Source organism: Lissotriton helveticus, chromosome 12, assembly GCF_964261635.1.
Source record: "Lissotriton helveticus chromosome 12, aLisHel1.1, whole genome shotgun sequence".
NCBI lineage: Eukaryota > Metazoa > Chordata > Amphibia > Caudata > Salamandridae > Lissotriton > Lissotriton helveticus.
The window spans coordinates 74,197,249-74,224,808 of NC_136073.1; the positions used below are offsets into that span (position 1 = coordinate 74,197,249).

The window sequence follows — 27,560 nt, forward strand, 5'->3', positions numbered from 1 at the left end:
CCTCCCGAAAGACACCCCTAATACTGGAGAATAGTTGAAGACACATTGCAGAAACTAGTGTTTGATGGATGTCTGTCACCGTACTATATAAAAAAGGTGTCTAGGGTTTTGCAAATTTTTTTTTTTTTTTATTTATTTTATTTTCAAAAAGATACACAAAGAAAAAGAAAACAATACAGACATCTTTTTCCATATAGTCGCCATGGTATAAACAGGAAACACTATCAAAACGACTTCAATTATCGTCATTTGAATCTTGCATCATCATCTTGTGACATAGTAGTATTGCTGATATATCTGACAAAAAAGCATTAAAATCCAACATAGAAAAACTAAAGAGGAAGTGCTGAAGGACCCAAAGAGAACGAAAATAAAACACATATACAATCTCGAAGCTGCTTCAGATAGCTTGTCTTAGGCAACGTGCAATCCAGGTGTCTATAAATCCTTTCCGCTGTTTGTCACTCCTGGTGCAGGATCCCGTCTACCATGCTCTGCACACGCCCCGTCCCCCCAGGCGCTCAATTCGAGCTCACAATTCACTCAGTCTTACTCAGCAGATACAGTCTCAGTGGTTCCCATATGTCTCTTGGTCTCGACCTGGCGGGCAGCTCCTCCGCATAGACGATGAGGTTATCCCAACAATACACCAAATCTGCCAGCCATGCCCCGACCAAAGGCCTGCGCCCCTAACCCCACGTGATCGCCACCCTACGTGCAGCCAGCAGCAGCGCCAGATGCACAAGAGTGCCACTCGTCCCTCTAACATGCGGCACACAACAGACAAGTCACACTAGAGGAGTGCAAGGGAGGTCCACTGCAATCATCTCGTGCAGGCAATCGACCACCGAAACCCAGAAGTCTGCCACCTTCCGACAGCTCCCGGCTAGGTGCATGAAGTCTGCATCATCCTGTCCACACCTGTCACACCTTGCTGACTCCCGCAACCCATACCGGAACAGTCGCGCCGGAGTATAGTATACTTGATGAATGTACTTAAAATGAATAATCTTGAGGTTGCCATTCATACAGAGTGTCCCTGTTAACCCACAGATGTGCTTCCAATTATCCTCGGAGAAAGCCGAGGGCAGACAATCGTTCTATTTAGTCCAGCTCTTGTCTACTGCATCTATCGTCTCATCTTTAATGAGTTTATACAAATTAGATATCAGCCTCTTATTGCTGGGTATTGTAATTACCGACTGCAAAGACAGTAGTTCCGGGGGCTCAGCCGGGAAGTTGTGGTAGTGCGCACGGGCCGCATGCCTCAATCTATGCATCGCAAAGCGGAAGAGGAGCGACTGATTGGTGATATGCTGCAAACCCTGATTGCGTAATGAAGTTGCCATCGGGGTAGACATCGCGCATGTGCGAGATGCCCCATCGCGCATGTGCGAGATGCCCGCCTCCCTGAGCTCTCTCATTGATGGTGCCTCGTGAGTGACAGAAAGATACGCGTGGCGCTCAAGAGGCAAGACCGACGCGAACAATGGCAGTTTCTGCGCCAACTTCCCTATCCTCTGCCAGGCCGCGATCGTGGCGTTAACCGCGTTGATCTCTGACTTCGGAGCGCCACGTGAGTGGTGAGTGACCACGCTATGTAGCGGGATCGGAGCAGTGTCTCCCTCCTCCACAGCGACGTGGGGCGTGAATGCATGTGGTCTGTACCAATAATAGAGGTATTGAGCCTGCGCGCTGAGGTAGTATACGTAGAAGTCCGGCGCTGCGAAGCCTACTTTCTCGTAGCTCTTGGTGAGGGTCGACCATTGCACCCGCGCAGCCCTCCCCCCCCAGACAAGTCGCAACAGGTGGCCGCGGAGAGTCTTGAAGAATGCCATATTTAACACTATTAGCACATTCACGAACAGATAAAGGAACCTGGGCAACACAATCATTTTTATTAAAGCGATAAGGTCAGCGAGTGACAGTGGTAGCGAAATCCAGGTCTCGACCATTGCCTCTAGTCTTCAGCACGCTCTGCCGTAGTGTTCCCTTATCACAACCGTGGGGTCACGGTGTACCCACACACCTAGATACTTGACAGTTTTTTCGGACCACATCAGGGAGAATTCTAGTCCAGGCCGTGTAGTACCAGCCGTGAGCGGTATTATATAGGATTTGTCCCAATTTATCTGTAGACCAGAGATGAGACCAAATCTCACATATTCCCGCAGCAGTTGCGACAAGTATCTGGTCGGCTCACGCACGAAGAGGACCATGTCGTCCGCATACAGTGATATTGCGACCGGCCGGTGATTGAAATTCAGCACGGTCTCCCTATGCCGCTGCCGAATGACACAGGCCAGCGGCTCAAGGATGATCGCAAACAGCAATGGCGAGAGAGGGCAGCCCTGCCTGGTTCCACGCTCTATACACAACGCCTCAGACGTGAATACGCCCACTCGCACTCTTGCCGACGGAGCTGCGTACAACACCTCTATCCATTGTATAAACATTGGAGGAAACCCCATACAGCGTAGCACCCGGTACATATACTGCCATTCCACTGAATCGAACGCCTTTGTGGCGTCTAGTAGCACCGCCGCAGCTTCTAATGTGGGCTCTAATACGTGAAACATAGAGAAGAGTGTGCGCAGATTGTGCGAGGTGGACCGTTCCGGGACAAACCCAGATTGATCAGGCAATATCAGCCCCTGCAGTAGTGGTTGCAATTTGGTGGCAAGAATCTTCGCCAAAATTTTGACGCCGATGTTAATTAATGACAATGGGCGGTACGACTCACATCGGTCCGCCGGTTTGTCTTTTTTAAGTAGGGTGACGATTAGTGCCTCTCGCAACGAGGGGGGGAGCGTCCCTTCCTCGTGTGCCTCCGCATAGACTTCCAGCAGAAATGGAGCTAACAGATCCACGTATTTCTTATAAAATTCCACTGTAAGCCCATCCGGCCCTGGCGCCTTATCATTTGGTAGTGCCGCTATTGCCATTTTTATATCTTGCTCGTCTATGGGGAGACTGAGGTATTTACGCTGCACGTCAGAAAGCCAGGCGCACGCAATGTCTTACAAATACTTATCAAAGTCCTCCATTGGCTGTGAGCCTCTCATGCTGTATAAATCTGCATAAAACATGCGGAACTGCTCAGTTATAGCCTCCGGAGCATAGTGTTCAGTTCCTGAGTCATCCACTATCCTGTCTACACGTTGCTGATCGTAGCGCTCTTTAATCTTAAACGCCAGCTTGCGACACGGCCTGTCTGCCTCGCCATACCGTCTAGCGGCATGTCTACGAGATAAATATTTGATCTCTGACTCAGCAAAGGAGTCATACTTCCGCAGCAGTTCTTGTATTCGGGCTAATTTTGACATCTCAGGCCGACACGCATACTCCCTTTCGAGAGCGCTCAGTTCATTTTCGACCCTCTGCAGTTGTTTTCGTATATCCCGCAGTATACCCGCCGCCGTGCCCATACAAACTCCTCTTATGGTGACCATAAAGGCCTCCCAGAGTGTGGCTGCCTTATCTACAGTGTCCTTATTCAGTGCAAATTTCTGTACTATGGCATCATGTATGGTCTTCTCGTATATAGGGTCGAGGAGTGCCTCAGAGGGCAATCTCCACGTGAACGGGCGGTGCATCGCTTTCGGATAGCGGAAGGACAATCTCACTGGATTATGATCTGTCAGTGTGCGAGCCAACGGCATTACCTCGTCGACCCATTCCATCAGTTCACCATCTATGAGCCAGTAGTCAAGCCTTGACCAGCTGCCATGTGTAGGTGTCGCATGTGTACCCTCCCTTTTGTGCGGATTTCGAACTCTCGAAACATCATACAAACCGAATTCTTCCATAGCTCCCTTCACTTTCTCAGCAACTCTCGGGGTACAATGCATCACAGGGTTTGACTTGTCCAACTGTGCATTCAGGTAGGTATTCAGATCGCCTCCCCAGAGTATTGGTGCGGTCGGCCACTCACGCAACTTACCACTCACACGGTCAATACATATTGGGTCATCCGCTATCAACCCATAAACGTGAACAATCGTGATCAACGAACCTCGCAACTTTCCACACACCATTGCGCACCTCCCCTCCTCGTCTGCGTATGTGTGCAGCTCTTGGAAATCGACCCCTTTCCTGACCAGTATCATCACACCTCTTGCATATGTCGAGTATGTGGCAGTCAGACTGAATCCCGTCCATCTTCTGAACATGCCGCGCGCAGCGAGTGGCGTCAGATGCGTTTCTTGCAGCAGGGCGAGCTGTATCTCATGCCTATTTAGATACGCAATCACCTGTCTCACCTTCCTCAGGGAATTGAGGCCACGCCCATTCCAGGTCAACCTTATACATTTATCTGCCATCAATCAGTTACGGATCCAGGCATTACTGTATACAACACAGAGCCCTGAGGGGGCGCAGCGCAAGCAGCTGTGCAGCGACTCAAGTGACACTAAGACTATTTGCCTTGACATGCACAAATTGCCAGACTCAATACATAAAAAAACCGAACAAACAGAAACCTCCCTGACCCTACCACCCCCCTCCCACCTCCCACTCCAACCTCCCTATCAGGTCGAGAACAATACCACCCCTCCTCCCTCCATACTGCTACCATTTGGGTGATGCCCACTCGGGGAAGCGGAACAGCAGCGTGTACACACAACTAGGTGCGGCCGCCGGAACCATTACCACCAGACCCCCGTCAGGACCCGTGCTAAAAAACATTATACTCAACAGTGTACAATCACCCCTTCAGAACTCAGAGGAAGCATTCAGATTAGTCTGGTATTTGCGCCCCCCCCCCCGACAACTCCACTCAACTATAACAGAGAAAAGAGAAAGAACATGGCGGATAAGGCAGAGCCCTCAAGTGCACATCGACATGAGCAGCGGGCAATTAACTGTGGTATACGGTCTCTAGTCAGTGTCTTCCAGGCCTGAGGCTGCCAGTTCCACTTCCGCCTGCTGCCGCCTAGGCTTCAGCTTGCAGATATGTTTCGCGAATTTCAATGCAGACTTCGCGTCTGTGAAGAAGTGCCATTGCTCCTCATGAGTCACTTTTAACTTCGCCGGGTAGAGCATGGCATATGGCACCGTCGCCTCCCTCAGCAGTTTTTTCACTGGCACAAACTCCCGGCGCGCAGATTGCACGGCCGGCGTGTAGTCCTGAAAGAATGAGAGAGTGTCCCCCTTGTACACCACCGGCTCCTTTGCCCTTGCCTCTCTGAGGATAGCGCCCCTGTCGGCATAATTAAGTAAGCGTGCAATTATTGGACGCCGCGCTGCTCCTGGTTTAGGTCTAGGCCCCAGTGACCTATGTGCCCTTTCCACGATCCTGACGCTTGACAGGGCGGGTCCGAAAAGCTCACGTAGCATTCCGTCAATGAAGGGCTCCATTTTGGAGATTGGAGTGGTCTCTGATAGGCCAATAATTCTAACGTTGTTGCGCCTAGAGCGCGCCTCTAAATCCTCATTTTTTGCACTTATCACCTCAAGGATTTTCTCCATTTGGAGTATCTGCGTGCGTGCCTCCGCCTGTGCATCATGTTCGTCAGATACCCTATTCTACAGTATATCTAGGCGGTGTTCATGCTTGTCCACTTTCCTCTTCACGACGTCCAGTCCGGTCGCTAGAGCATCAATTTTACTGTCGATAGATTTCATACCGGCTCTAAGCTCGAGCAGTATCGTTCTGGTGTCATCTGCAGCATCATCCTGACTACTCTGTGCCCCACGCTGGCCTCCCTGCTCACTAGACCCGTCTGCTGTACGCGTCTGCCTTTTATTCTCGAATGTCAGTTTCACCTGCTTGGGCTCCGACTTCCCCATTTCGGAACACCTTGGATGCTGTCGATCTAATCACTCCAACGGGTCAGTTTGGTAGGGTTATGCGTGCCACTGTAAACTGAGAAGGGACTCGTTATATCAGGTGCCTCGTGGTGTCCGCGTTCCCGCGACGTGTCTTCAGATGCGCCGTTGCTGTCCCTGATGGTCCGTCCTGCACTCAGCGGGGCACCGCTGTGAATCAACGAGCAGCGAACCAGCTGGCCTTTCAGTGGCCAACCCCAGTGTCTTTCGCCAGCGATCCGGAGGGAGATCGCCCAGTTACACGTGAGGGAGCTGCAAACTTGGCGAGGTCCCATGTGTCGCACTATTGTGAACAAGCACAGCCATGCCAGGAGAAGAGCCAGTCCAGTATTATGAGTGTTTCCACCGCCCTTTACGACCCATGACGTGCAGAGTCAGTCGGCGTCTGTGTCCTCGCCTGATGTCCAGGCAGTCCGCTCGAGTCCAGCTGAGGCCTCGACGCCAGCCCCAGACGCCTCAGTGCCTACCTGCTGCCCCACAGCCGACTAGGGCTCCGGAACCAACCGAGATAGCCGACAGAGATGGCCCCTCCAGCCCCCTAAAGCAGCCCTGTTCCTGGCTGGAGGATGAGGAATGCCGCAGAGGCCGTGACCCACCTAGGCCCCGCCGCACCAGCCCCGCCGGGCGCCGCAACTTTCAGTGTGCGACTCGCCCTGCCAGTACAACACCGCTCTGCCCGCTGAGCCCGACCCCCCCAGCGCCGCACTCACCCCTCCGCTCCACGCGTACCAGGCTCGCACCTCTCGGCCGCTCTCCAGGGCCACAGATCAGGCAGCACACTCCTTGCAGCACTCCGCCCTGGACAATGCCTCACTGACTCCCTCGCCGGTCACCTCCAGCGTGTCTGCAGCAGCAGCACGACAGGCCTGCACGCAGGCAGTCCGGGCCCATCGACGTTATCGGCACCTTCTGCGCGTCTAGTCGTTGGACCTCCACCACCCTCACAGCCTCGCACAGCCTCGCTCAGGGGAGCTGCACTCACAATCCGTCTGATCTCGCCCGCGGGTCCCAGTCACGTAGGAAGCCTTTGCCGGCAGCCGATATTCAGGCCGCTCGTCCGTCCACCGCCATCTTCTGCAGCACCATTCAGAGTGCTATCGCGCCGAGTCAGAGGGGAAAGCGCCGCTCTCCAGTTCCCAGCGCCGGCTGAAATATTTGCTCCGTGCCTCCTGAGTTCTTCCGAGGCGCTTATATTTCGGTCCCGTCAGGATTAGGATGGTATTTTCCTAGTGTTTCGATTCCGGCGTGCGGAGCTCCCTTACTAGGCAGCCATTCCGCTACGCGCCGTAGTCACGCCCCCCAGGGTTTTGCAAATGTGTGCACATTACCAGGTCTTTGGTCTGTAAGGTGAGCAACTAAACTACTCAGCCAAATCCCCCTCCTTGTTACTCCTCGTTTGTAATTGCGCTGTGTTTTAATGAGGTAGAATGTGTCCTCTGTGCCCAAGTACTTTTTATTGTCAGTTGATAAGGAAAGGCATATGTTATCACTGGTGGGTGGCTCTTCTGGAAACATAATGGCAAAGATATCAAGGTAGTGGGTGTCGTGTACTACTTGCAATCCCACTTTCCTATTGTCTAGCACCCTTAATTTTCATTACACAGCTCTAGAAATTCATGTGCAGCCAAGTGTGAAGTGTTATAAAGGTGCAGGAAGCAACTGATCCGAGATTAGAGGGATCCAGGGTGGAGGAGTGCTAAAGACTAGTTGAAAAGAAATGAGTTTGGATTGAAAGCAAAGCATATATCTACTGCTCCTAGGTATTGTATTTACTTCCCTGAAGAGAGTTTTCTGATTTCTTGCAAAGGGGATGTAAAAATTGAAATTTTACAGTTCTTTGAGTATAATACGTCCTGACAGAGGTGGGGGTAAATTGATGTAAAACCAAGCTGAATTGTTCTTTCATCGTCAATTTCTTTGTGGCTTCTGGGCTAGAATGGCATGAATAAGCTGGACAAGGATTAGGCAGCTTACTCCCTGCCGCATCACTGCCACAGATTCCCACCCCCTAGTGTTAAGATTAGATACATTCTGAAATTCCAGGGGCTGGAACTCCTACTGAGGGGCTCCTTAGAAGACCCACCCAAAACCTACCTGTGTAACCTTCCAGAGTCTGCTTGCCAGCCCACGCTACTGCCGACAAAAGACACTGTTCCCTCCATGCATAAACCAGTTTTGCCCAGTTCTGGAGCACTTGGCTCCCGCTCTGGATTAAAACTACACAAAGGATGGAGGAGTATCCACCCCCCTTGTCGAGCTCCTCCCTAGGAAGGTACCCAGAACTCCTACTGGTGACCACTTGATTCTGCCATGTTAAGTCTTGGCCCCTTAGAGCATCTGACTGGCTAAGCCAGCTGAGTAGCGTCCCTGACCAACCTCTCTCCGATAGGTGAGTCACCATAGAAGAGGTCCTTACCATTTTTTTCGGTTACTTAACCCCTGAGGGTGGTTCCTTAGATGTGTCCCTACAACAACTTAAAGATCGACTGCCTGTTGTGTGAAGACGGTTTAAAGACTCTTCTGCTGGCCAACACGGACTCTCTGCTGTTTCTTTAAGCCAGGACTAAAGATAAGACTGATCTCGGTGAGAAGATTCCTGCTGCAACTTTGTTTCCACTCAGTCAACAAGGACTCTGCCTGCATCCAAGAGAGAAGGAATCTCCCTTGGAGTGAAGGAGTCACTTCCCTTTATCCGCAGGCACCTCTACATCTGCAACAGAGGCAGTGGCTTGTTGGTTCTCCAGAGGCCTTACTAGTCTTTCCTGCAACTTGGGTGACTGTAATCCGTCAACAGGAACCGCCTCCTTGTGCACACAATATGTTTGCCGCTGCCAAGGCTTGTTGGATTTCTTCACGGAAGAGTTTCAAGCCCCAAGAAGCCCCAGCCTCCAGCATTGCACAGCTCCAAGCAGGACGTTCAGCCTGTATTCTCTGCATCGTGGGCCTTCATCTCCTGTGTTCTTCTGAGGCTTCCTTGCGACTCCCTGTGCCTGCTGCCAGAGCATCCTCGAGGGGGCTCCATCGATTCCTGATGGCTCTTCTGGGTGCTGAGGGCTGGCTCTGATTTACCATTGGTGAATTAGTACCACAGACCTTGCTGGTCTATGACACAGCATCTTCTCCCACAAAGTTGGTGATCCTGCCAGCTACTGACCTTCCTGCACTCGTCGACCGGTGTGCCACAGCTTGTGGATGGCTTCTGCACCATTGCCTGGACTCCACAGCTGCAGTTTCAACCTTACTGGGCTACAACAAGAAACCCTTACAAGGGCTGTTTTTGTGTTCCTGTACCTACTGGTCGCCTTCGGGTGTTTTGGACTTTCAAGCTTTTTTCGTCTAGATTCTATGGCCTGGTTCCACCGGCCTGGTTCATGAGACACTGTAGCTGTTGATTTTCCAAAACCCTCCACTGGCGTCAATGAGTCGTTCCGACACCACTTCACCCCTATGCACCTGGGCTCGCTGGTGGAGGTAATCTGGCTATCCACTGATAGGGTGGCTCTCCAACCTTTCTTTATCTAAGTAGTGCCTTCTGGGCCCTTTGGGAAGGGTACAAGAACTGTAAAAATCCAACCACAACTTACCCTGTGTTAACCTATGGGTGTTTGACCCATTGTAACCAATCTGCATTCGGGAACTTTGGGGTCGCTGGCTGCTCACCTTGGGTGGTTCCGTGCTTCCCCTGGGGTCCTCCATCCTCGGATATTAGTCCCGTTTTGGTAACCATTTCACATTCCACTATTCGAGAATATGGTTCAGCCACCCCCAAAGGGGCTGTGTGTTTTCCTATGCTACTTACTTGGTTTTGAAGTATTTAGTGTGTTTATTTGATATCTCCGGGTAGGAGATAAGTCAAGTTAGTGTCTAGTGTGTGTTCAATAAATACAAAGTACTTTTATACTCACCTGGTATGGTTCTTTCTTGTGTGAAAAGCTTACTGATTGACTATGTGGTAAATGCACCCACTTTACACCCTCCTGAATAAGTCGCATCTGCTCTTCAGAGCTACTCCTTGAGAGCTTTGGTTTTCAGGGACCTAAACACTATCACTAAGGTTTGCCAGGACTCAGTGCACAGTGCCTCACCATAGGTGCACATTATATACTGAGCCAACCTCCTACAGTGCATAGTCATCTCTCTTTGAAATTTAAACACCATGAAAGATAATGTTCTCAAAAAATGCTAGCATGGAGAGAGACTGACTAGCAAATACTTAAGGAAAACGGTTAAAAAAAGCAAAACAATCCTCATCAGTGAGTAAATAACAAAAGCTATTAAAAGAACCAAAAGTAATATCTTCTATTGAGTCACTTTTGAATCAAAAACAATTTAAAGTCAAATGGACATTGTTCGGATATCCTTTTACCGCAATGTGAACATTGGACGACGCTGCATTACACTGAAGGTCACTGGGGATGCCTGGTCAGTGTAAAGTACCACCGTATATGCCTTGCACTGTAAGGCTTTCTGCTGGCAATTTAATTCTTTTTTTCCACGTTGCAACAATTGTTTGTAATTCTTTTTTTAAATACTAACCTGATATCAGATCAGCACAAAAAGGCTTCTCTGGTAAATAGATTTTCCATTACAAAAACAACGTTTCATGATCCAGCACAAGGGGACTTGTTGTAGTGTTTATGACTAGTCCTAAAGATTGGAAGGCAGCAAATGGACTGTGCCAAAGCACTGACACTACTGCATTGCATCCAAGCAGGGCACACAGCATGAACAATCACTGCCTGGTACTCATTAAATCTACAGCAGGTGGCCAGAGGCTGGACAAGGCTGAGGGAACTTGAACCTGGCATTTGGCTCGCAGTGAGATCTTCGAGCATGTGTTTGAATCTACAGGATGCTTGTGTGAGCTGCAAAAGAGGAAATCTCAAGATTGGTGCAATTATATTCTACAGCTGCTTGTGAAACTGCGAATGATTCCAGGTGTACCAGCTTTGTCGACCACACGGATATAAGTAATTCACAAAAGAGCATGCCTCTCCCCTTGACAGGTTAGACCTGCTAAATACAAGCTGATTCTTACATCTCAGGAGGGCCAAGACTGTAATAGAGAAAAAAAGGAACTGTGAACTCAAGTTTAGTGATGTGGACTTCAGGGCACTATACCAAGGCCTCAAAGTTTTCATATGTGTGCGTGTAACGATGCTCAGGCATTTATTACTAAACTCTTATTCTCCAAAATTTGATTTTTATTTGATTTGTATTTGTGAAGTGCAGCAATTACCCAAAACTATCAAGGCACTGTAAACGACCGTCCGGAGGAAGCCTGCTGTGTCTATAGAAAATTAAGGAGATAATCTATAGGGAGTATAACCAGGTCTTGAGTGCTATCCTAAAGGGATTCAGCTGAGGAATAGCCTTTGTGGAAGGGAGTTCCAGAGTTTGGTTACTACCATTGAAAATGCTCTAACGCTCCATTTCTTTCTTTTGGTTCTCTGCACCATAAGCTGGTTTTGATGCGCTGATCACAGATTTCTTCCTGAGAGGTACCAACCAAACAAAGTTTTTATTCTTAGTGGGCAGGGGAGATAAAGGGCCCTGTGCACAAATGACTTTCATATTTCACTGTAGTAATTTTTTAACACTAATCCTTTATGGATTCCGGAGTAGCATGCTACTCACCAAAAAAGCGCTTCAACACTCCAACAGGGGTAACAAGCGCTATATAAATCCAAACCTTTTTCCCCCTTCCATCCCTTCCCTTCTCAAAGCCAAATAACTGACTAACATATCCACCACTCAAATGACTTTCATATTTCATTATACTAATTCACCACTAATCCTTTATGAGTTTCCAGACTAGCGTGCTAATCGTCAAAAAATGAGCTTCAACACCCCATCAGGGGTAACAAGAGCTATATAAATACAAACGTTTTTCCCTCTTCTATCCTTCTAAATCCAAATAACGGACTAACCTATCCACCACTCAAATTAATTTCATATTTCATTATACTAATCCAACACTAATCCTTTATGGTTTGCAGAGTAGCGTTCTACTCGTCGAAAAAGCGCTCCGACGCCTTGTATGCAATACACTGCATTGAGATTTTAACATAATGCACTTTCTAATTGGAAGTCAATGTAAGGCCTCTAGTCCCTTGGCAGCAGACTGGCGCCTAGGGATATCTAGACTTAATCTGGCAAGCGCATTTTGTACCACCTGAAGTCTGTTCTGAGTGCTCTCATTGGAGTCCACGTATAGAGAGTTGCAGTAATCTAGTCTGGACATAACTAGGGCAAGACCTGCTTACGGGCAGACTGCTGAATAAGGGGAAAGATTTTTTTAAGCATCCTTATAATCCAGATACAGATTGCTACTGTGCAATTCGCCTAGGCATTAAAGTTGACTTCGGTATCAACAAGAACTTGAAGGTTCTTAGCCTTCCTCCCAGGGCTTGGGCAGGTTGCTAGTGATTCTGGCCACCAACTGCTATTCCAGCTGGATGATCCTGTGCCTAAAAAGAGCAACTCGGTCTCTTCCCCATTACGTTTTTTTAATTTCGGCCCATCCAGTCTGCAACTGCCGACATACATTGCGAGACATTATCTCCTATGGAGCATGAATTCTTGGGGATTGACACAATTTGAATGTTGTCAGCATATGACACTACCTTCATCCCGAATGCTTGGATTATTGCCACCAGGGAGGCCACATAAAGAATAAAGAGTGTGGGGCTCAATGGGCCTAGCCCTGTCTACCCTCAAAATTGAATAATTTGTTGGGATGGCACCCCTAAGTTGGGCCAGGATGCACCATTAGCCCAGCTTTCAGTGACAAAGATCCAGTCAGGTTCAAACGCTGCCAAGTAGACAGCAAATCCAATTTATGTTTTATAGAATCATACCTTCCCAAGATGTTCTTCTGTCGATCTGAATGGTGCAGCTTATCACCTTTGAGGTCCACACTCTTTAGTCGTTACCATTGCCAGAGACATCCATTCAGAAAATACACTTAATGAAGGCGTTGGGGTGTGCCCAAACACCCCCCTGAAGCAATGCCTCTGCATCTGCAGTGAGCATTTATCTAGATGCTACACTGGCAGCTCCCTCGGCGTCTCTGAACTTAAGTAAACTGACTCAGTTTACTGAAGTTCAAAGACGCCGAGGGAGAACTGATAATCATGTCAGTCAGCATGACGTTGGACCACCCACCCCCTTCAGAGTCTGAAGGGGGTGGGCAGTCTGGCGTCATGTTGACTGACATGATTGTCAGACCAGTGGGGGGCAAGAGGCAGCAGCACAATACAAGTGTGCATGAGTGGGGACGCAGGGCGAATATTGTTTGCACTTGTTTGCGCATGCCCATTAGGAGCCCTTGGGTCTCCTAATGGGCAGGCGGCAGGCGAAGATTAACCGTGCCAGCGCCAGGATTGGCTGAGAGGGGTTGCCAGTCCGCTCAAGTGCCGTTCATGAAGGAGTCAAGGGGAGCAGAGGTGGCGTGGACCGGCTGTGAGGTAAGTTTTATTTGTTATATTTAATTCCCTGGCACCCACCCCCGCGTGAACCCACCACCCCCGCAAGCCGCGTCTCCCGAGTCCATTAAGTTTGCTACAAACATCCCCTTTAATCGTGGTTATAATGGCTGTGAGTAACAGCCCTGCACTTTGTTAAATTTAATTTATATTCGCATCTTGCTATTTTTTTTGTTCGTTGAGTGGAAGAACACAAGGAGGACAAATATGCCTTGGAAGTGTGAAGTGAGAAGTCTTCAAATAAAGCAGGAACAGTCAGGAGACGTTGTGGATGAAGAATAGCAAGGTTTATTCTCACATCTTGAGCGTATCACAGGAGCACGTCCGCACACGGCAACCTCCAACTGTAAAAGTACGCAGACCCACAGTTGAAGACTACAGGTGAGGGGTGCCGCGAGAAACGTATCTCTTGAAGATAAACATTCTTCAAGAGATGTACGTGAATAAGAACATGATGCACGTGTGTGCAAGTTAAAAAAACACTTACAAGAGTCTAAGAACTCTACATCTCCTCCCTCTCCACAAGGTAAAGAAAAAGAAGGAAACTTAACTAAAAGAAAGGAAACTTAACTTAAATAAAAGTCTCTAAAACATGTGGGAAAAGAGCAATTTCTACGAGCTCTAGATGTAACATCTGAAGTGTGAGTAGTGGAGGGTGAACAAGAAGTTTCAACATTTTCAAAATTGTTCTGAAGAGGAGGAGAAACATCAAAAGAAGGTGAAACTTCCTCATTTAAAACTGGGGTATCTTGAGAAGGTAAAGTAGTATCATTAGAAGTTGGAGATTCCAACTGTGGTAAGTCAAGAAAGGAAAAAGAAAGACTCTCATCCCCATGCTTAGTTCTGAGAATGATTCTAGCTTGTTCAGAGGTTAACTTAACAAGTGAACGTTTGTTACGCCACCCTCTCTTATCTAAAAATAGAGAACCTTTGGATACTTTGAGGACCTGAGTGGGAAGTGAAAACTTGGACAGACCTTTCTTAACTCTATCCATAGTCTTGAACATGACCCAATCGCCTACTGTAAACATTTCAGGAATAGAAACCACTTTGGGATCAAAATTCCGCTTTTGTACAGCCTGTTGTTTGTCAACATTACTTTTAACGACTAACTTGTCAGAACAGGCTATACATTTAGTATTTCCTGAAGTCAAATCTTTAATCCAGGAGGGGCATACACTACCATGTGGGTTCCTTTTTTTAAGTAGTCTGAAAGGTGATATACCCGTAGTGGAGTGAGGGGTAATTAAGTATGTCCACATTTTTTCCCTTAGAAAAACCTCAACATTCACTCCACAAGAATAAGCAGTTTGAATGCCCTCTTTCAAAAATCGGTTCATACGCTCAATCAAACCATTTGACGCGGGAGAATAGAGGGCGACTTTCAAGTGTTTGATATCAAACTTCTTCAAAAATTCCTCCATAACACCAGAGCAGAAATGTGAACCATTGTCACTAACAATTTCCTTGGGAGGACCTTCAATTCTAAAAACTCTTTCCAAGAACCTCATAGCTGACACAGAATCTGGGTTAGTACAAAAATCAAAATCAAACCATATCGAATAATAATCAACAACAGATACAATGTAGCGTTGAGATTGGGGAAGTATCTCAAAAGGACCAGAAAAATCAATGGCCAATTTGACCCAAGGGTCTTCAGGCATAGGAACATTATGTAACGGTAAATTCTGTAATTTCCAGTGTTTATCTGACGCCAAACAAGTACTGCAAGTATCAATCCATTCATTAACATTTCTCTCCATGGCAGGCCACCAGAAATGTTCTTTTAACTTGCATGAGGTTCCGCCTACACCTAAATGACCCTGATGAGCTGCAAAAATTAATTTTTTACGCAAAATCAAAGGAGGAACACATTGATCGCCTCTAAAAATAATTCCATTAACAATTGTTAAATCTTCGGAAACCTGCGCAAAAGATTTCAAGGGGGCAGGAAGAGAACGTATTCTGGGCCATCCTGAAACTATCAAATTCTTCACCGCCACAAGAGTTTCATCCTCAGAATAGCATTTGAACCAATTTTCCTCAGAAATAGAGAGTGGAGAGAAAACCAAGTCCTCTAAAGAGGCTACGACACACTCAACATCATCTCCAAGTACATCATCATCATTTTCTAAAGGTAACCTGGAAAGTGCATCAGCTCTCATATTTCTACCTCCAGCAATGTGGTGAATGTTAAAATTGAAATCATGTAATTTGGAAAGAATTCTTACCAACCTCGAAGAGGCTTTACCAGTGCCATTTCTGTTTAAAAGATGTAGTAAAGGTTTATGATCAGTGTATAGTAAAAAATGAGAACCCCAAATGTAGGCCTTAAATTTTTCTACAGCCCAGGCACAACCAAGAGCCTCTTTTTCAATGGAGCTGTAATTGCATTCGGCACTGTTGAGAGACTTCGAAGCAAAACCAATGGTATGTTCCACAGAACCATTCCATTGACAAAGAACGGCACCAAGGCCTTTCTGACTTGCATCCACGTAAATGCCACATTTCAGACCCGGCGTATAAGATGATAAGGCCGGAGAATTTACAATAACTTTCTTAATGTTATTGAAAGCTAAATCTGCTTCATCATTCCACAAAAATGCAACATCTTTTTAATCAACATCCTAAGAGGTTGAATCAATTGAGAATAGTTCATGACAAATCTCGAATAATATTCGGTGAGACCGAGAAACGATCTCAAAGCATCCTTATTGCCTGGAACAGGTACATTAGATATGGCCTGAGTGAGAGAAAGTTTGGGTTTGATACCCATGGTAGAAATAGAATGACCCAAATAGTCTAACTCCTCCACAAAAAACGTGCATTTCTTTTCACCAAGGGGGATTCCAACATCTCTGAAGCGAGACAGTACAATTCGCAAATCCTTAATATGTTCATCAACACTCTTTGAATGGATCAAGACGTCGTCTTCATACGCCTGCACACCCTTATCACACAAAACATTGTCCATAAATTTTTGAAATACACTTGCAGCACTCGCCAACCCAAAAGGGAGTCTCAGATATTTAAAAGCCCCAAAAGGAGTAATAAATGTGGTGAGTTCAGACGAACATTTGGTCAGAGGAATTTGGTGATATGCACTCCTCAAATCTAAAAGAGTAAACAATTTGGACAAAGCAATTCCGGTGAGGAGGTCTTGTATCCTGGGTAAGGGATAACAGTCAATTAAAATATTCTGATTTAATGATCGAAGGTCGGCACACAAACGAATGCTAGAATCTTTTTTCTTCACGACCACAATCGGACTGACCCATAGGGATGAATCAACAGCTTCAATTATTTTCTCATCTACCATTTTCAACAGTACTTTTTTTAAGTCATCTCTCACACTAAGAGGAACATTCCTCAACTTGTGAATAACGGGAACAGCAATGGGCTTAAGGCGAATGTGATGTTCATAGCTTTTGATCAAGCCAACAGAATCATTAAAAACTTCTGGGAATTCTGAAATAATTTTGTTAACAATTCCTACATCAATAAAATTGATGAAGGATACATTACTTTGTTCATTTATCTGAACAGGAAATTCAGAACCAGGAACAAGTTTGAGACCCATCCTGGCAAGGTCTTGCCACCCTACAATGCATTTCCCATCAGTGGTGACATACACCTTTGTAAATACACCTGCCCAAACAAGTTACACTGGTAATGAAGAAACCCCACATTTCAATGCTTTTACCCGCATATCCCTTTGGTATGATGTCTAAAGGTTCGAGAGTAATTCTGGAAGACCAGTGAGTATTGAACAAAAAATCAGATATAATAGTCATGGGGGCACCAGAATCTGCCATCATGTCAATCGCTATGTGATCAACAATTACCTGGCAAGTGGGATCCTTTACACGCTCTGAACTAATGGAATCAACCATCAAAATGGAAACTGAATGAACAGAAAGAATTTCCTTTTTAGCTAAATCTCCTTTAGGAGTAACAATATCAACAGAACTAATAGTAGCATTTTTCATTTCAAAGTCAATAAATTGAACATCAGTGTCTTCACCTGTAAAGTAAGAAATATTATTAATTTGAGAACTTTTTCTGTTACGACAAACAGATTGAAAATGCCCATTCTTTTGACAAAAGGTGCACTTTTTCCCTTGAGCTGGACAAACTGGGCTGTTACTCAAGTGCGTTTTAGAACCACAACGAAACCAAAAAGTATTTGTTCTCCTTTGAAATGGTCTCTGAAAAGGCTTATTTCTTGAATAAACTGCATTAACATTCAAGTCAGGTTGATGAGGGAATGAAGTACTTTCAGTAATGCACTTAGAGGATATAATTGATCTCTCAATCCCTTTAGCCATTTCTAAGACTTCGGATAAAGAAGGGTCTCTGCAACTTAATATTCTCTCCTGAATCTTTTTGTGACAGCAATTATATACAAATTGATCTCTCAGAGCAGTTTCTAAGTAAGACCCAAAACTGCACTCTGCCGCAAGATTCCTTAAAGCAGAAATGAATTCTTCGATAGACTCATCTTGTTCCTGACGCCTTTTCATAAAATTAAATCGTTCAAGAATAACGCTAGGCTGGTCAAGGAACTTTCTATTCAATTTTAAAATTGCAGCAGAATATTCATTAATCTCATCACCACTGCCAGAAGCTGGAAGAGGATTAGGCAAATTGTTAAAAATCTGTCTTCCTTCTTTCCCTAAATTACTATAGAGAATTGCCATTTTTCTCTTTGGAGAGTATTCATCCGGCCCTATGGCAATCAAATAGCTTTCAAAGTTTTGAGACCAATGTCTCCATGGTTCTTTAGGTTTACCAGGGACTGGTAAAAAATAATTTAAAGTAACGATTTGTTGATTTGTAGCCATGTTGCTTGTATCAAAATAAGGTAACAAGACCTGTTTAACCAAAAACAGCAGGAGTCTGTAATTTCAATTTTGTAAAATGAATCTCACTAGAAAGTACTTGAGATTTCCTTTAAAAATTCTTTAAAAAGGGATAAAGCTTGAGTGAAATGCTATAATCCTTTAAAAACCGCTCACCGTCAATGCTTTAACAGTATGAAATCAGTTATTTTCTTTCCGACTCTCACGATCGGTAAATTGTAACCATGGCAACCTCAAGAAACAATCCAAGATGGCCTCCAAGCGTAGCTACGCTCCTGCACGCTTGTGCGTGATGACGTATGCTCGAGACGAGATTACAATCTCGCTCACGTCATAAAGGAAGCGCAACTGGGTCCGAAGATAATCAGTGAAAACAATGAAAAATGTCCGATACCTTGAAGGAAAGGCCAATTTGAAGCGGATTTTCACGAAAATGGAGGAACAGAGTAATCTTGAGGCAAGTGGTGAGCTTAAGTTAGATCGTGCAAAGTAGGTGATACGCTGTTTTGTCGAAAATGAGGACCCTCGTCGCCAAATGTGAAGTGAGAAGTCTTCAAATAAAGCAGGAACAGTCAGGAGACGTTGTGGATGAAGAATAGCAAGGTTTATTCTCACATCTTGAGCGTATCACAGGAGCACGTCCGCACACGGCAACCTCCAACTGTAAAAGTACGCAGACCCACAGTTGAAGACTACAGGTGAGGGGTGCCGCGAGAAACGCATCTCTTGAAGATAAACATTCTTCAAGAGATGTACGTGAATAAGAACATGATGCACGTGTGTGCAAGTTAAAGAAACACTTACAAGAGTCTAAGAACTCTACAGGAAGGTACGAACTTCAAAGAGTTTAGATGTCCGTGGAGGGTGTCGTCCCTCACTATGTCAAGAGTTAATGGTTTATAGAGGACAATGATAGAATATGCATAATTAGAAAATATTAACTGTCTGCAGTGTTGCAAAGTCCTAGACCTTGCCACTTTATCCATGTTTTAATTATTTTCGCAAGATTTACAAAGCCAGAAAGGTTTACAAAACTTTGAAAAAACTGGGGGGTTGTGTGCTCCAAAACACTCAAATACCATTATTCTGAGTGGTCAGTGAGTCTCATTTTCCCCTATCAGAAGTCAAGAGTGCAACTACTAGCAATGTGAAAAAATCGTCCGCTGACAAACTGAGGCTCTTGTGTGATTCCCCGTTGTCACTCGGGTCAAGGGCTGCCTTGAGTGACAGCAGTAAAAACCCATTTTCCTGTACTATAATCAGTGTAGCTGGAATTATGCGGCAAAACATGGCCAAATTAAGTTTCAGGGTTGATAAAAATTGTGCGGAAGGAAAGGCAAATTATGCAGCATAATCCTAGCCGCCTGTGGTACTGAGGGACGACCTCGCTGGGGCGAGTGGTTTGTTTGGAAGAAGTTTAAATGGTAATTAACTTTGATGTGCACCCATCAGTCCCGCTGCTTTACGCTTTTAGTGGCACAAAAGGTTCCTTATTCGCCAATCGCCATGATCCCTTGATTGGCTCTCAGGGCAGGACGCTGCTACTCAGCAGGAGACTGTGCAGATAACACAAAGCTCCTGAAAGGCCGCTGCGAGCAGACACGGAAAACACACTTATGGGGCGCTCCACTGCTTCCTTTCAGACCAGCAGTGACAAGTAATCAAAGCATACTTCCGGGCAATGAGGCTGGTGTGAAATTCCGAGCAGCAGTCATCATGCACTTGTTGTGTCAGAGCGTTCAGTAATACCATTCACATAGCGCTTAAGTCCACATAATTAACAGCATGGACATGTTGCTAAGTACATAGGTTGTGTGATGGGAGGGCTTGCATTGCATTTGGGGTGAAAGAAGGCCGTCATCCTTTTCCTATTCCTGTTCAGGAAATTCTGTATATTTATGGGTGACATGTGCCTAATTCGAGACTCCTTCCCTAGGTGGCGCACAGCAGCAGCAGCAGCATTATGTCACAGATGATGTGGTTGTAATTTGTATGTGTCTCCGCCATGGTGTTGTGCTGTCGTTGTTGCTGGCCTCACTTATACTGCATCAAAATAGCCTTGTGTCCAAGGAAAGAAAGTTTACGCCTCATCACTTTCAAATGTCACCAGCCACCACTGTACACTGGAAAGGGATGCCTCTCAAACTAGGTAAAACGAATGCTCATCAAATAACCTCGTGTAACATCCAATGATGTCGAGGGGCTCAAATCATCCCTGATTATTCAAGAGCACGATAGGGGGTGGGTGGGGCAGTGTACTACTGCCGAGGGCTCTCCTACTCTGAATCTGATTACAGTGCAGCAGATCCCTCCCTTTCATTTTATTTTTTTTAATTTTATTTATGCGTTTTTATATAGCGCAGACTTTACCCAAAGGCGTCAGAGCGCTTCACAATAGGAACAGAAAAATTACAAATGAACAAATTACAAAAGCAGACGATAAGTTACATGAGGTAAAAGTGACAATTGTGAGCAAACAATACATGAGGTAGCAAACAGTGCAATACATGAGGAAAGAGTGACAAGTGTGCAGGTTACAAGAGAAAAACAAAGTACATTTAGAGGTAATATACTGCAAAATATGCTAGACACAGAGGCACAAGAACAAACGTTACGTAGGCAATGGTGGCACTTGTGCAAGTATCAAAAGCAAACAAAATGTGAAAGGTAGCAAACAGAGTGTTACAAGAGAAAAGTGGCGTGTGCATGTTACAAAAGAGAACCAAACAAAGATACAAGGATAATACTGCAATAAATGGCATACACTCCAACCACACAAAAAAGGCACTTCCATAGTCATGGAGAATAGAGTTTTCAGTGATGGGAGGTCTTCCTTCAGATAATAGAGAGGGAATGAATTAACTTTGGAAGTGTCTTTGGAGGAGGAGAACTTTGAGGTCTGTTTTGAAGGCCTGGGAGGAGGTGGTGGTCCGGAGCTGAGGCGGAAGTGAGTTCCATATTCTCACTGTGTTGCCTGAAAAGGATTTACTCACAGTGCTCCCCAACTCGGCGCTGCCACGAGAGCGAATAAAGTATGCATTAATAGAGGGAGCATCGTTCCTGGAAATGGTATATGGACTTGGAAGGCGCAGACATAAATACCCATCCGCCTTTCTGTGGTTGAGTACATCTCTTTCCTGTTCCCGAGTGGTTCGATAGTTCGAGCCAAGACACCACACTCATGGATATTTATTTATTTCAAAGGTTTTATATAGCGATACTGGACCCAAGAGTATCAGAGTGCTTTACAAGGATGGTGAACATAATGAGATAAAATTAACAATTAAGAGAAATTGGATCATGGATGGAGTAAGGAATGACTGACCTAGCAATGGCCGCCACGCCTTCTTGCGGCGGTTAGTCCTCGCCTGTGCTGTGCAGCAATCTGTACTGCACCCGCCTGAAGGCAACCAAATTAAACAGCTACTCCAGGGAACGTGGAGCCCTTAATATAATTACTCAGCTGGAAAAAATGCCAAGGTTTCTTTAATGGTTTTTGTAACGCTACAAAATCAACTTAACGTTGTACTGCTAATGTTGTCTTCTCTTTGCTAGGCTCAAGGGGGAACATTTGCAGAGCTCTCCATTAGCAGGAAGCCATTGAGATAATGGCTTGTGTGCGGTGCCGGGTGCGAGGAGCGCGCAGGCAGCCCCACAGACGCCGGATAGTTCAGATGGCCAGCGTGGCGGTCTCCGGGGAGCGCCGGAGGCTGAGAGCGGGGCCTGTGCATCTGTGCTCCCCCGAGCTCCACCAGGGGCATTAGGGTACCTGCAGCTGGAGCGCATTTACCGCACACAGCGCCGCGTGGATGGTACAGAAGGGCTCGTCGGGGATGGATACAGCCTCGCGTCGCTGATCCTCATCCAATCACGGAGCGGCAGAGCGGCACGAGGCGACTTGGTGTCTCAGTTAGTGGTAGCGCTTATCTTTAACAGCCCCCCTCCCTCCCCCGGCACCCCCAATCTCACATCCTAGGCCCGATCATGAGGAGGCCAGATTCATGTGCGTTGATTCGGAGTGAACAATTGGACATAAAGTGCGTGTGCGGAAATTATACCCACGCTTAAATCCTGGCGTATTGTCCTCGGAATAGGGAATAACATGCGGAGTTTGCGGACCGGATTTACCACCATATGGCCGGGTAGTAAAGGGGGGGGGGGGGCAAAGAGGTGTCGGCTTGCTTCCTGGTCCCTCATGTCAATAAATAAAGGTAGGGCATCTATGGGGCGAGGAGCCAAGACTTGAACTAGCACTCCCCACCTTATATTTGGGGCCTATCTGCTGAGCTTCCTGTCTCCCCGGAGCTCCGGGGTCCAATGTCACTGGCAGGCCCTTGCATTAGGCCAGGCTGGCATGACGTTTTCCACTCCTCCTTGAACACTCGCACTATACTTGGACAAGAGCATTCTTATTCCTTCTTGATACTTTCCTTCGCCTCCTCAAACATGTGTCTTGTACCTAACTCCCTCCACTTAATCCTTGTTGGATTTATCTCTGTCGCGTCCAACATCTGGACTGTGTTCCCTACTTACATTTATTCTTTCGCTCAATGCCCTCATACATCAATCGAGTGTTACTCCATCCTTCCTGGATTATATTGCCCTTTCTCATCAAACATTCAGTCATGCATGTCTACCCCTTCCTTTGAATGCGGTTTTGCGTTTTTCTCTTAACTCAGACTTTGGGCCTGTGTTTTAACTCCTCACCCTCAATCAAACCTTTCTTGATTTTTTTCTCTCAGTTCCTCAAACGTTTTATTCTGATTAGCACCTTCATAATACTTTATGATTTCCGAACCGTATGTTTGTTCCATTCCCATACTTGTTTCTGGATATTTAAATATTTCTGTACATTGTTTCCCTCCTGTCTATTTTTCTACCAGTCAGAGATTTGTAACTCCTACCTCCCAATTAGATATCGTTCTTTTCTGTATACCCACCCTTACTTTTATTCGCACTTTACATTTTCAGTCTCTCGCTTAGTTTCTGATTTTTATCTCTGCTCCATTAATGCTCATTTTCCTTCGTCAAACACGGATTTAAAGCTTTTATTCCCTTCTCTCTATCTTTTCTTGGTTTTCTCCATCAACTCAATTGTAGGGCTTGCACTTTACCGCTGTGTTTGTTTCTTGTGTATGCAATCACACACTGTACTTGTATGTTACATCCATCATTCGTCATGCCTTTCTGATTGGCTTCTCTATCCTTGAAGACATTAGTGGGGTTACTCTGACCCCCAGGCCCATTGAATCGATTCTGCAGGGTTTTTGCCCGTTTAAAGTTCATTTTGGGATAGTTACATTTTTGGACCAATGACTATAGGTCATTTACCACCTCCCTTCCAGAGACATTAAGGCAGCAGAGCCAGGCGTCTTTGAGCCATTTGGAAATACCTGTTGTAGTCGTCATGCCAATTGGTGTTCTTGATATCAAGAATGGACTTCTTCACAGACTTGAGAAAAAGGATGTTCTTCATGAATGTTTCTTCTATCTCAAGCAAGTTGCGGGTGATCTGTGGACCAATGTGCCCTGAAAAGCAGGGCAAAGGGGTCTGGGTGCCATCCTCCCACCTGCCGAACTGCTGCTGGCAATCGCAGACCTGGAGAATGAGTAGAATAGAGAGAAAAATTACAAAGTGATGTAGCTCATTAATACCGAAACCTCTTGATTTTCCATTTAAATATGTAAATATACACACAAGAAGCAGATTGTTTTTCTGTCTCCATGTGTGTGACAAACAGACACAAATATCTGGATGCCTTTGAGGTTGATGGGGGGGTGAGTACTTTCACAGTGTCTAGCAAATTGGAACATAATTACTGGCACATTAACTGCCTGTTGGTAGCATCATTACAGGGGCTATAGCTCCCTCGGAGGGGGTACACAAACTGGCATTGAAACTACCTGACGGAGGCTTTCCCTAGTGACAAAATACATAACTTATTAATGGAGGCATAATTTTTGGAATATTATCTGTTTATTGGACCTTGATTACTGGCACCATAGGTGTCCCAAAGAGCTAGACTTCTAGCACAATGAGCATCTCCTAGTGCATGATTGCTGGCATAATGGGTTCAGATACAGCATGACTACTATCACAGCAAAACGATGATGAGCGTATAACAACTGATACAATAACTGTTTGATGGAGGCATGATTACGTGCATGCTGTCTGGTGTAGGGATTTGAGGGGGTCTTGCTAACATTAAAACAGGTCTATGCCACTCTGCCCCAAGGGGATGTGAAATATAGTGAAGATTTTGACCAGGAAAGTCTATGTGCTGTCTTTATATTAGTCTGTGGCCCACGAGGATAGGGAAGATGGAGTAAGTAAAACAACCAAACACACTTTTCAAAGCGATCAGGAGCGACTGTGCTCAGACGCACATGGATATGGAGATGAAGCAGATGTGTGAAGCATGGATGTCCATCTCTGGAAGATACATCTGAAGGTTTACGGACTACTTGCAGCTGGGAGATAGAACTTAGACTTTGGAGCCAAAACCACAAAATGGTGGGCGGTTTAGATACTGTGCTATTAAGAATGTGCGGTGGATTAGTATTCTGCCTACACTCCTGGAAGTACCATGGAAGGTTCTGCACATGAACAAAGAATTAACGGAGTTAACCCTAACAGGCCCCAGTGAAAAAAATAACATTTCCTTGCAATCAAGAATAACCGTTTGTGCTGAGGTGGTCTTTTCCGGGAGAAGCCCTCTTAGACTTCACACCTCATACGAACCTGATAAGTTGGGGACAACTGAGGAACTCAACTCTGACCTAACAGTAGGTTCTTGTAAGAAAAGGCTAGCTCAGGGGATTGCATGCTTGGTGACTGACAGCCCACTACCTCCTTTGGCAAAGGCATTATAATTTAAGTTAGTGGCACCTTTTTGGAGACACTGAGGTTTGTCAGGTTGTATGGTCACAGGAGTGGAATTGTGTTTTATGAATGAAGAACTAACTGTAGCAAGGCCAGCTCTTAAGAATTTCCAGACCTCAATGTCCAGTCAGTCCAGGCAAGTCTTGTAAAAATGCAAAAAGAAAAAGACAAGATCACTCACAAACATGGTCTTGTCTTTTTGTCATGGAGCTAAGTCGGTACAAATATTGTACGCGTTACACCTCAATTTTACAAAAGGACAAAACTGAACAAGAAGAATGCCTAAGTCACCAAAATTAGGTGAGCTCTAGCTACCCACCCTAATGAACTCGAAGAGTGCGCTTAATATTTTCACTCTGCCCAAAATAAAATTACCGCACCCAAAAATATGGGCACATTTAAAAAATATTTACATTCATTTTATTACAGCAATTTGTATTGTTTTCTCATAATCTTTAAGACTTCTGAATGTGTAGATTGGCTTCAGGCATTTTGTTTTTATAGGACTCATCCTCAGAGCCTTGTTTTTGCATTCACATCCCTGATAAAATGCAAGGACACCTGCCTTAAAACTGACAAAAAGGTAGTTTTCCATGAATGGGGCAAAACAAACAAGAAAGCTCAATAAGACCACTCTCAGTCTCCATGTACCTCTAGAAGATCCCTGCAGCGCTGTATGAAGGCATCCACCTGGGCAAAGATGGTGGTTTGGTCTAGAACCCAGCCCTTCGAAGAGTACCTGTCAATGGAAGCACATTGCATTGAGGACAATCTAGATGTTGTAAATTATAATAAACTGTCCTGGCTAAACAAACATACAGTATGATATGATAGATTTTACTAGATGGACAAAAGAAGTTATAACATTGTTTTACTCACGAGCTTTGAAACTATGTATCTCCCTTGTTTGGATAAAGAAGGGATAGTGTGACCTTCAGGTGTAGCAGCGACCCTTTGTGGAACTTCTTCAGATATGAAAAGGGGACTGTGTCGTCCTTCTTTCAACAGAGAGACCTTTGTAATTCTTCTTCAGATGTAGAATGGTGATGCATCATTCCGCAAAAGAGACCACTGTGGCTCTTCTTCAGATTTTGAAGGGAATTACATGGTTCTACAACTGTAGAAGGACTTTGTGTAGTCCTTCTTCAGATGTAGAATGGGCGTGTGGGTATACAGATGTAAAAAGAGCCTTTGAGGTCGTTCTTCAGGTGTAGAATGACAAATCTGCAATTTTCATTATGATTCAGAAGGGAGGTATACTACTTTATGGTTTACATCCTTTTATTGATTTTGAAAAGACAAGCATTACATTAGCTGCCACCTACATCCACAGGCCGGTGGGGAACATTTGTTTAAACTAGAAACATAGATAGAAAAAGAAAAGACTAGGAAAGAGAAGGGAGGGTAAAGAGGTCTAGCCCTATTACATGTGCATGAAGCAGCAGGCAGGGGTTGTCTAGATGTTCTGGCCTGGACAGCCAACTGTTATCCTTAGTCCTTGGGGGGGCGGGGGTGGGGGGAGGCATTATTGAGGCAGAGTACTCTAAGGTACTTTGGGCAAGTAAGCTCAGTAAACTCATTGGACAAGAATTTTATACTAGTACCCCACGTTTTATCAAATTTAGAGAGGGAACGGGTGAGCCCCGCTGTAATCTTTTCCATCCCCAATATTTCCCATATCTTGTATAGCCAATCCAGACGAGTGGGAATTTCAGCTGTGCCCCATCTAGCCAGAAGTGCCTGTTTGGCTGCCCCCAACGCCAGCGTAATTGCTCTACCCCAGTGTGATCTAGGAGGGCACATTAGGGCATTCAGGAGTCCCAAAATTATGTATGAGGGGAGTTTAGGTAAATCAGTGTGATATATATCATCTACATCCCGTACAATCACCTCCCAGTAACTCTGCATCTTCGGGCATGACCACAAGATATGAGTGAGCATGCCCTGCAGACCACACTGCCTCCAGCAATGCCCATTCCCACCCGGCTTCCATTTAAGAATTCTCACGGGTGTGTAATACCAATATTGTGCAATTTTCAAAAACATCTCCTTGCCTGCTGTGCTGCCAAAGGTGGCTCTAGCCCTATGTATGATGTCTTGCCATTCCTTGGGGGAGAACTCACATTCCAATTCAGATTCCCACCTGCGCTGCACCGGAGATTTATTAGTCTGTCTGGGTGTGTTTAAGAAAGCATAAATGTCGGACAGCAACCCTTTATCTGACGTTCTGGTAAAGTACCACTTCTCAAATGTTGATAAAAAATGACCAGCATGGGGTCTTATCTGTGGTTGGATGACCCAATGGCAAAGGGCCAGATATTGCCAATATGCTTTCCGAGGGATCCCAAAACCTTCTACGAGGCCTGTGAAATCTATTATCCTGTGTTCGTCAAATAGGTCCCCAATGCGTTTACAGTTAGCCTCTTGCCAATGGAGATACCCTTCCCCTGTGTGGGAAGGTGGGAAGTCGGGATTGCCTATAAAGGGGGTCAGAGGGGA

At 45.6% G+C, this 27,560-nt stretch overlaps 1 protein-coding gene across 2 annotated transcripts in view; it reads right to left on the reverse strand.

Moving 5' to 3' along the window:
- DNAH2 (dynein axonemal heavy chain 2) overlaps positions 1-27,560 on the reverse strand; it is a 3,497,426-nt gene that overhangs the window by 3,090,458 nt on the left and 379,408 nt on the right. For both annotated transcript variants that reach the window (XM_078670326.1, XM_078670327.1), the window contains 2 exons: positions 25,713-25,800; positions 23,572-23,777 (listed from right to left, as the gene is read on the reverse strand). In XM_078670326.1, the coding sequence (XP_078526452.1) occupies positions 23,572-23,777; positions 25,713-25,800 (294 nt within the window). The remainder of the gene's footprint in view (positions 1-23,571; positions 23,778-25,712; positions 25,801-27,560) is intronic.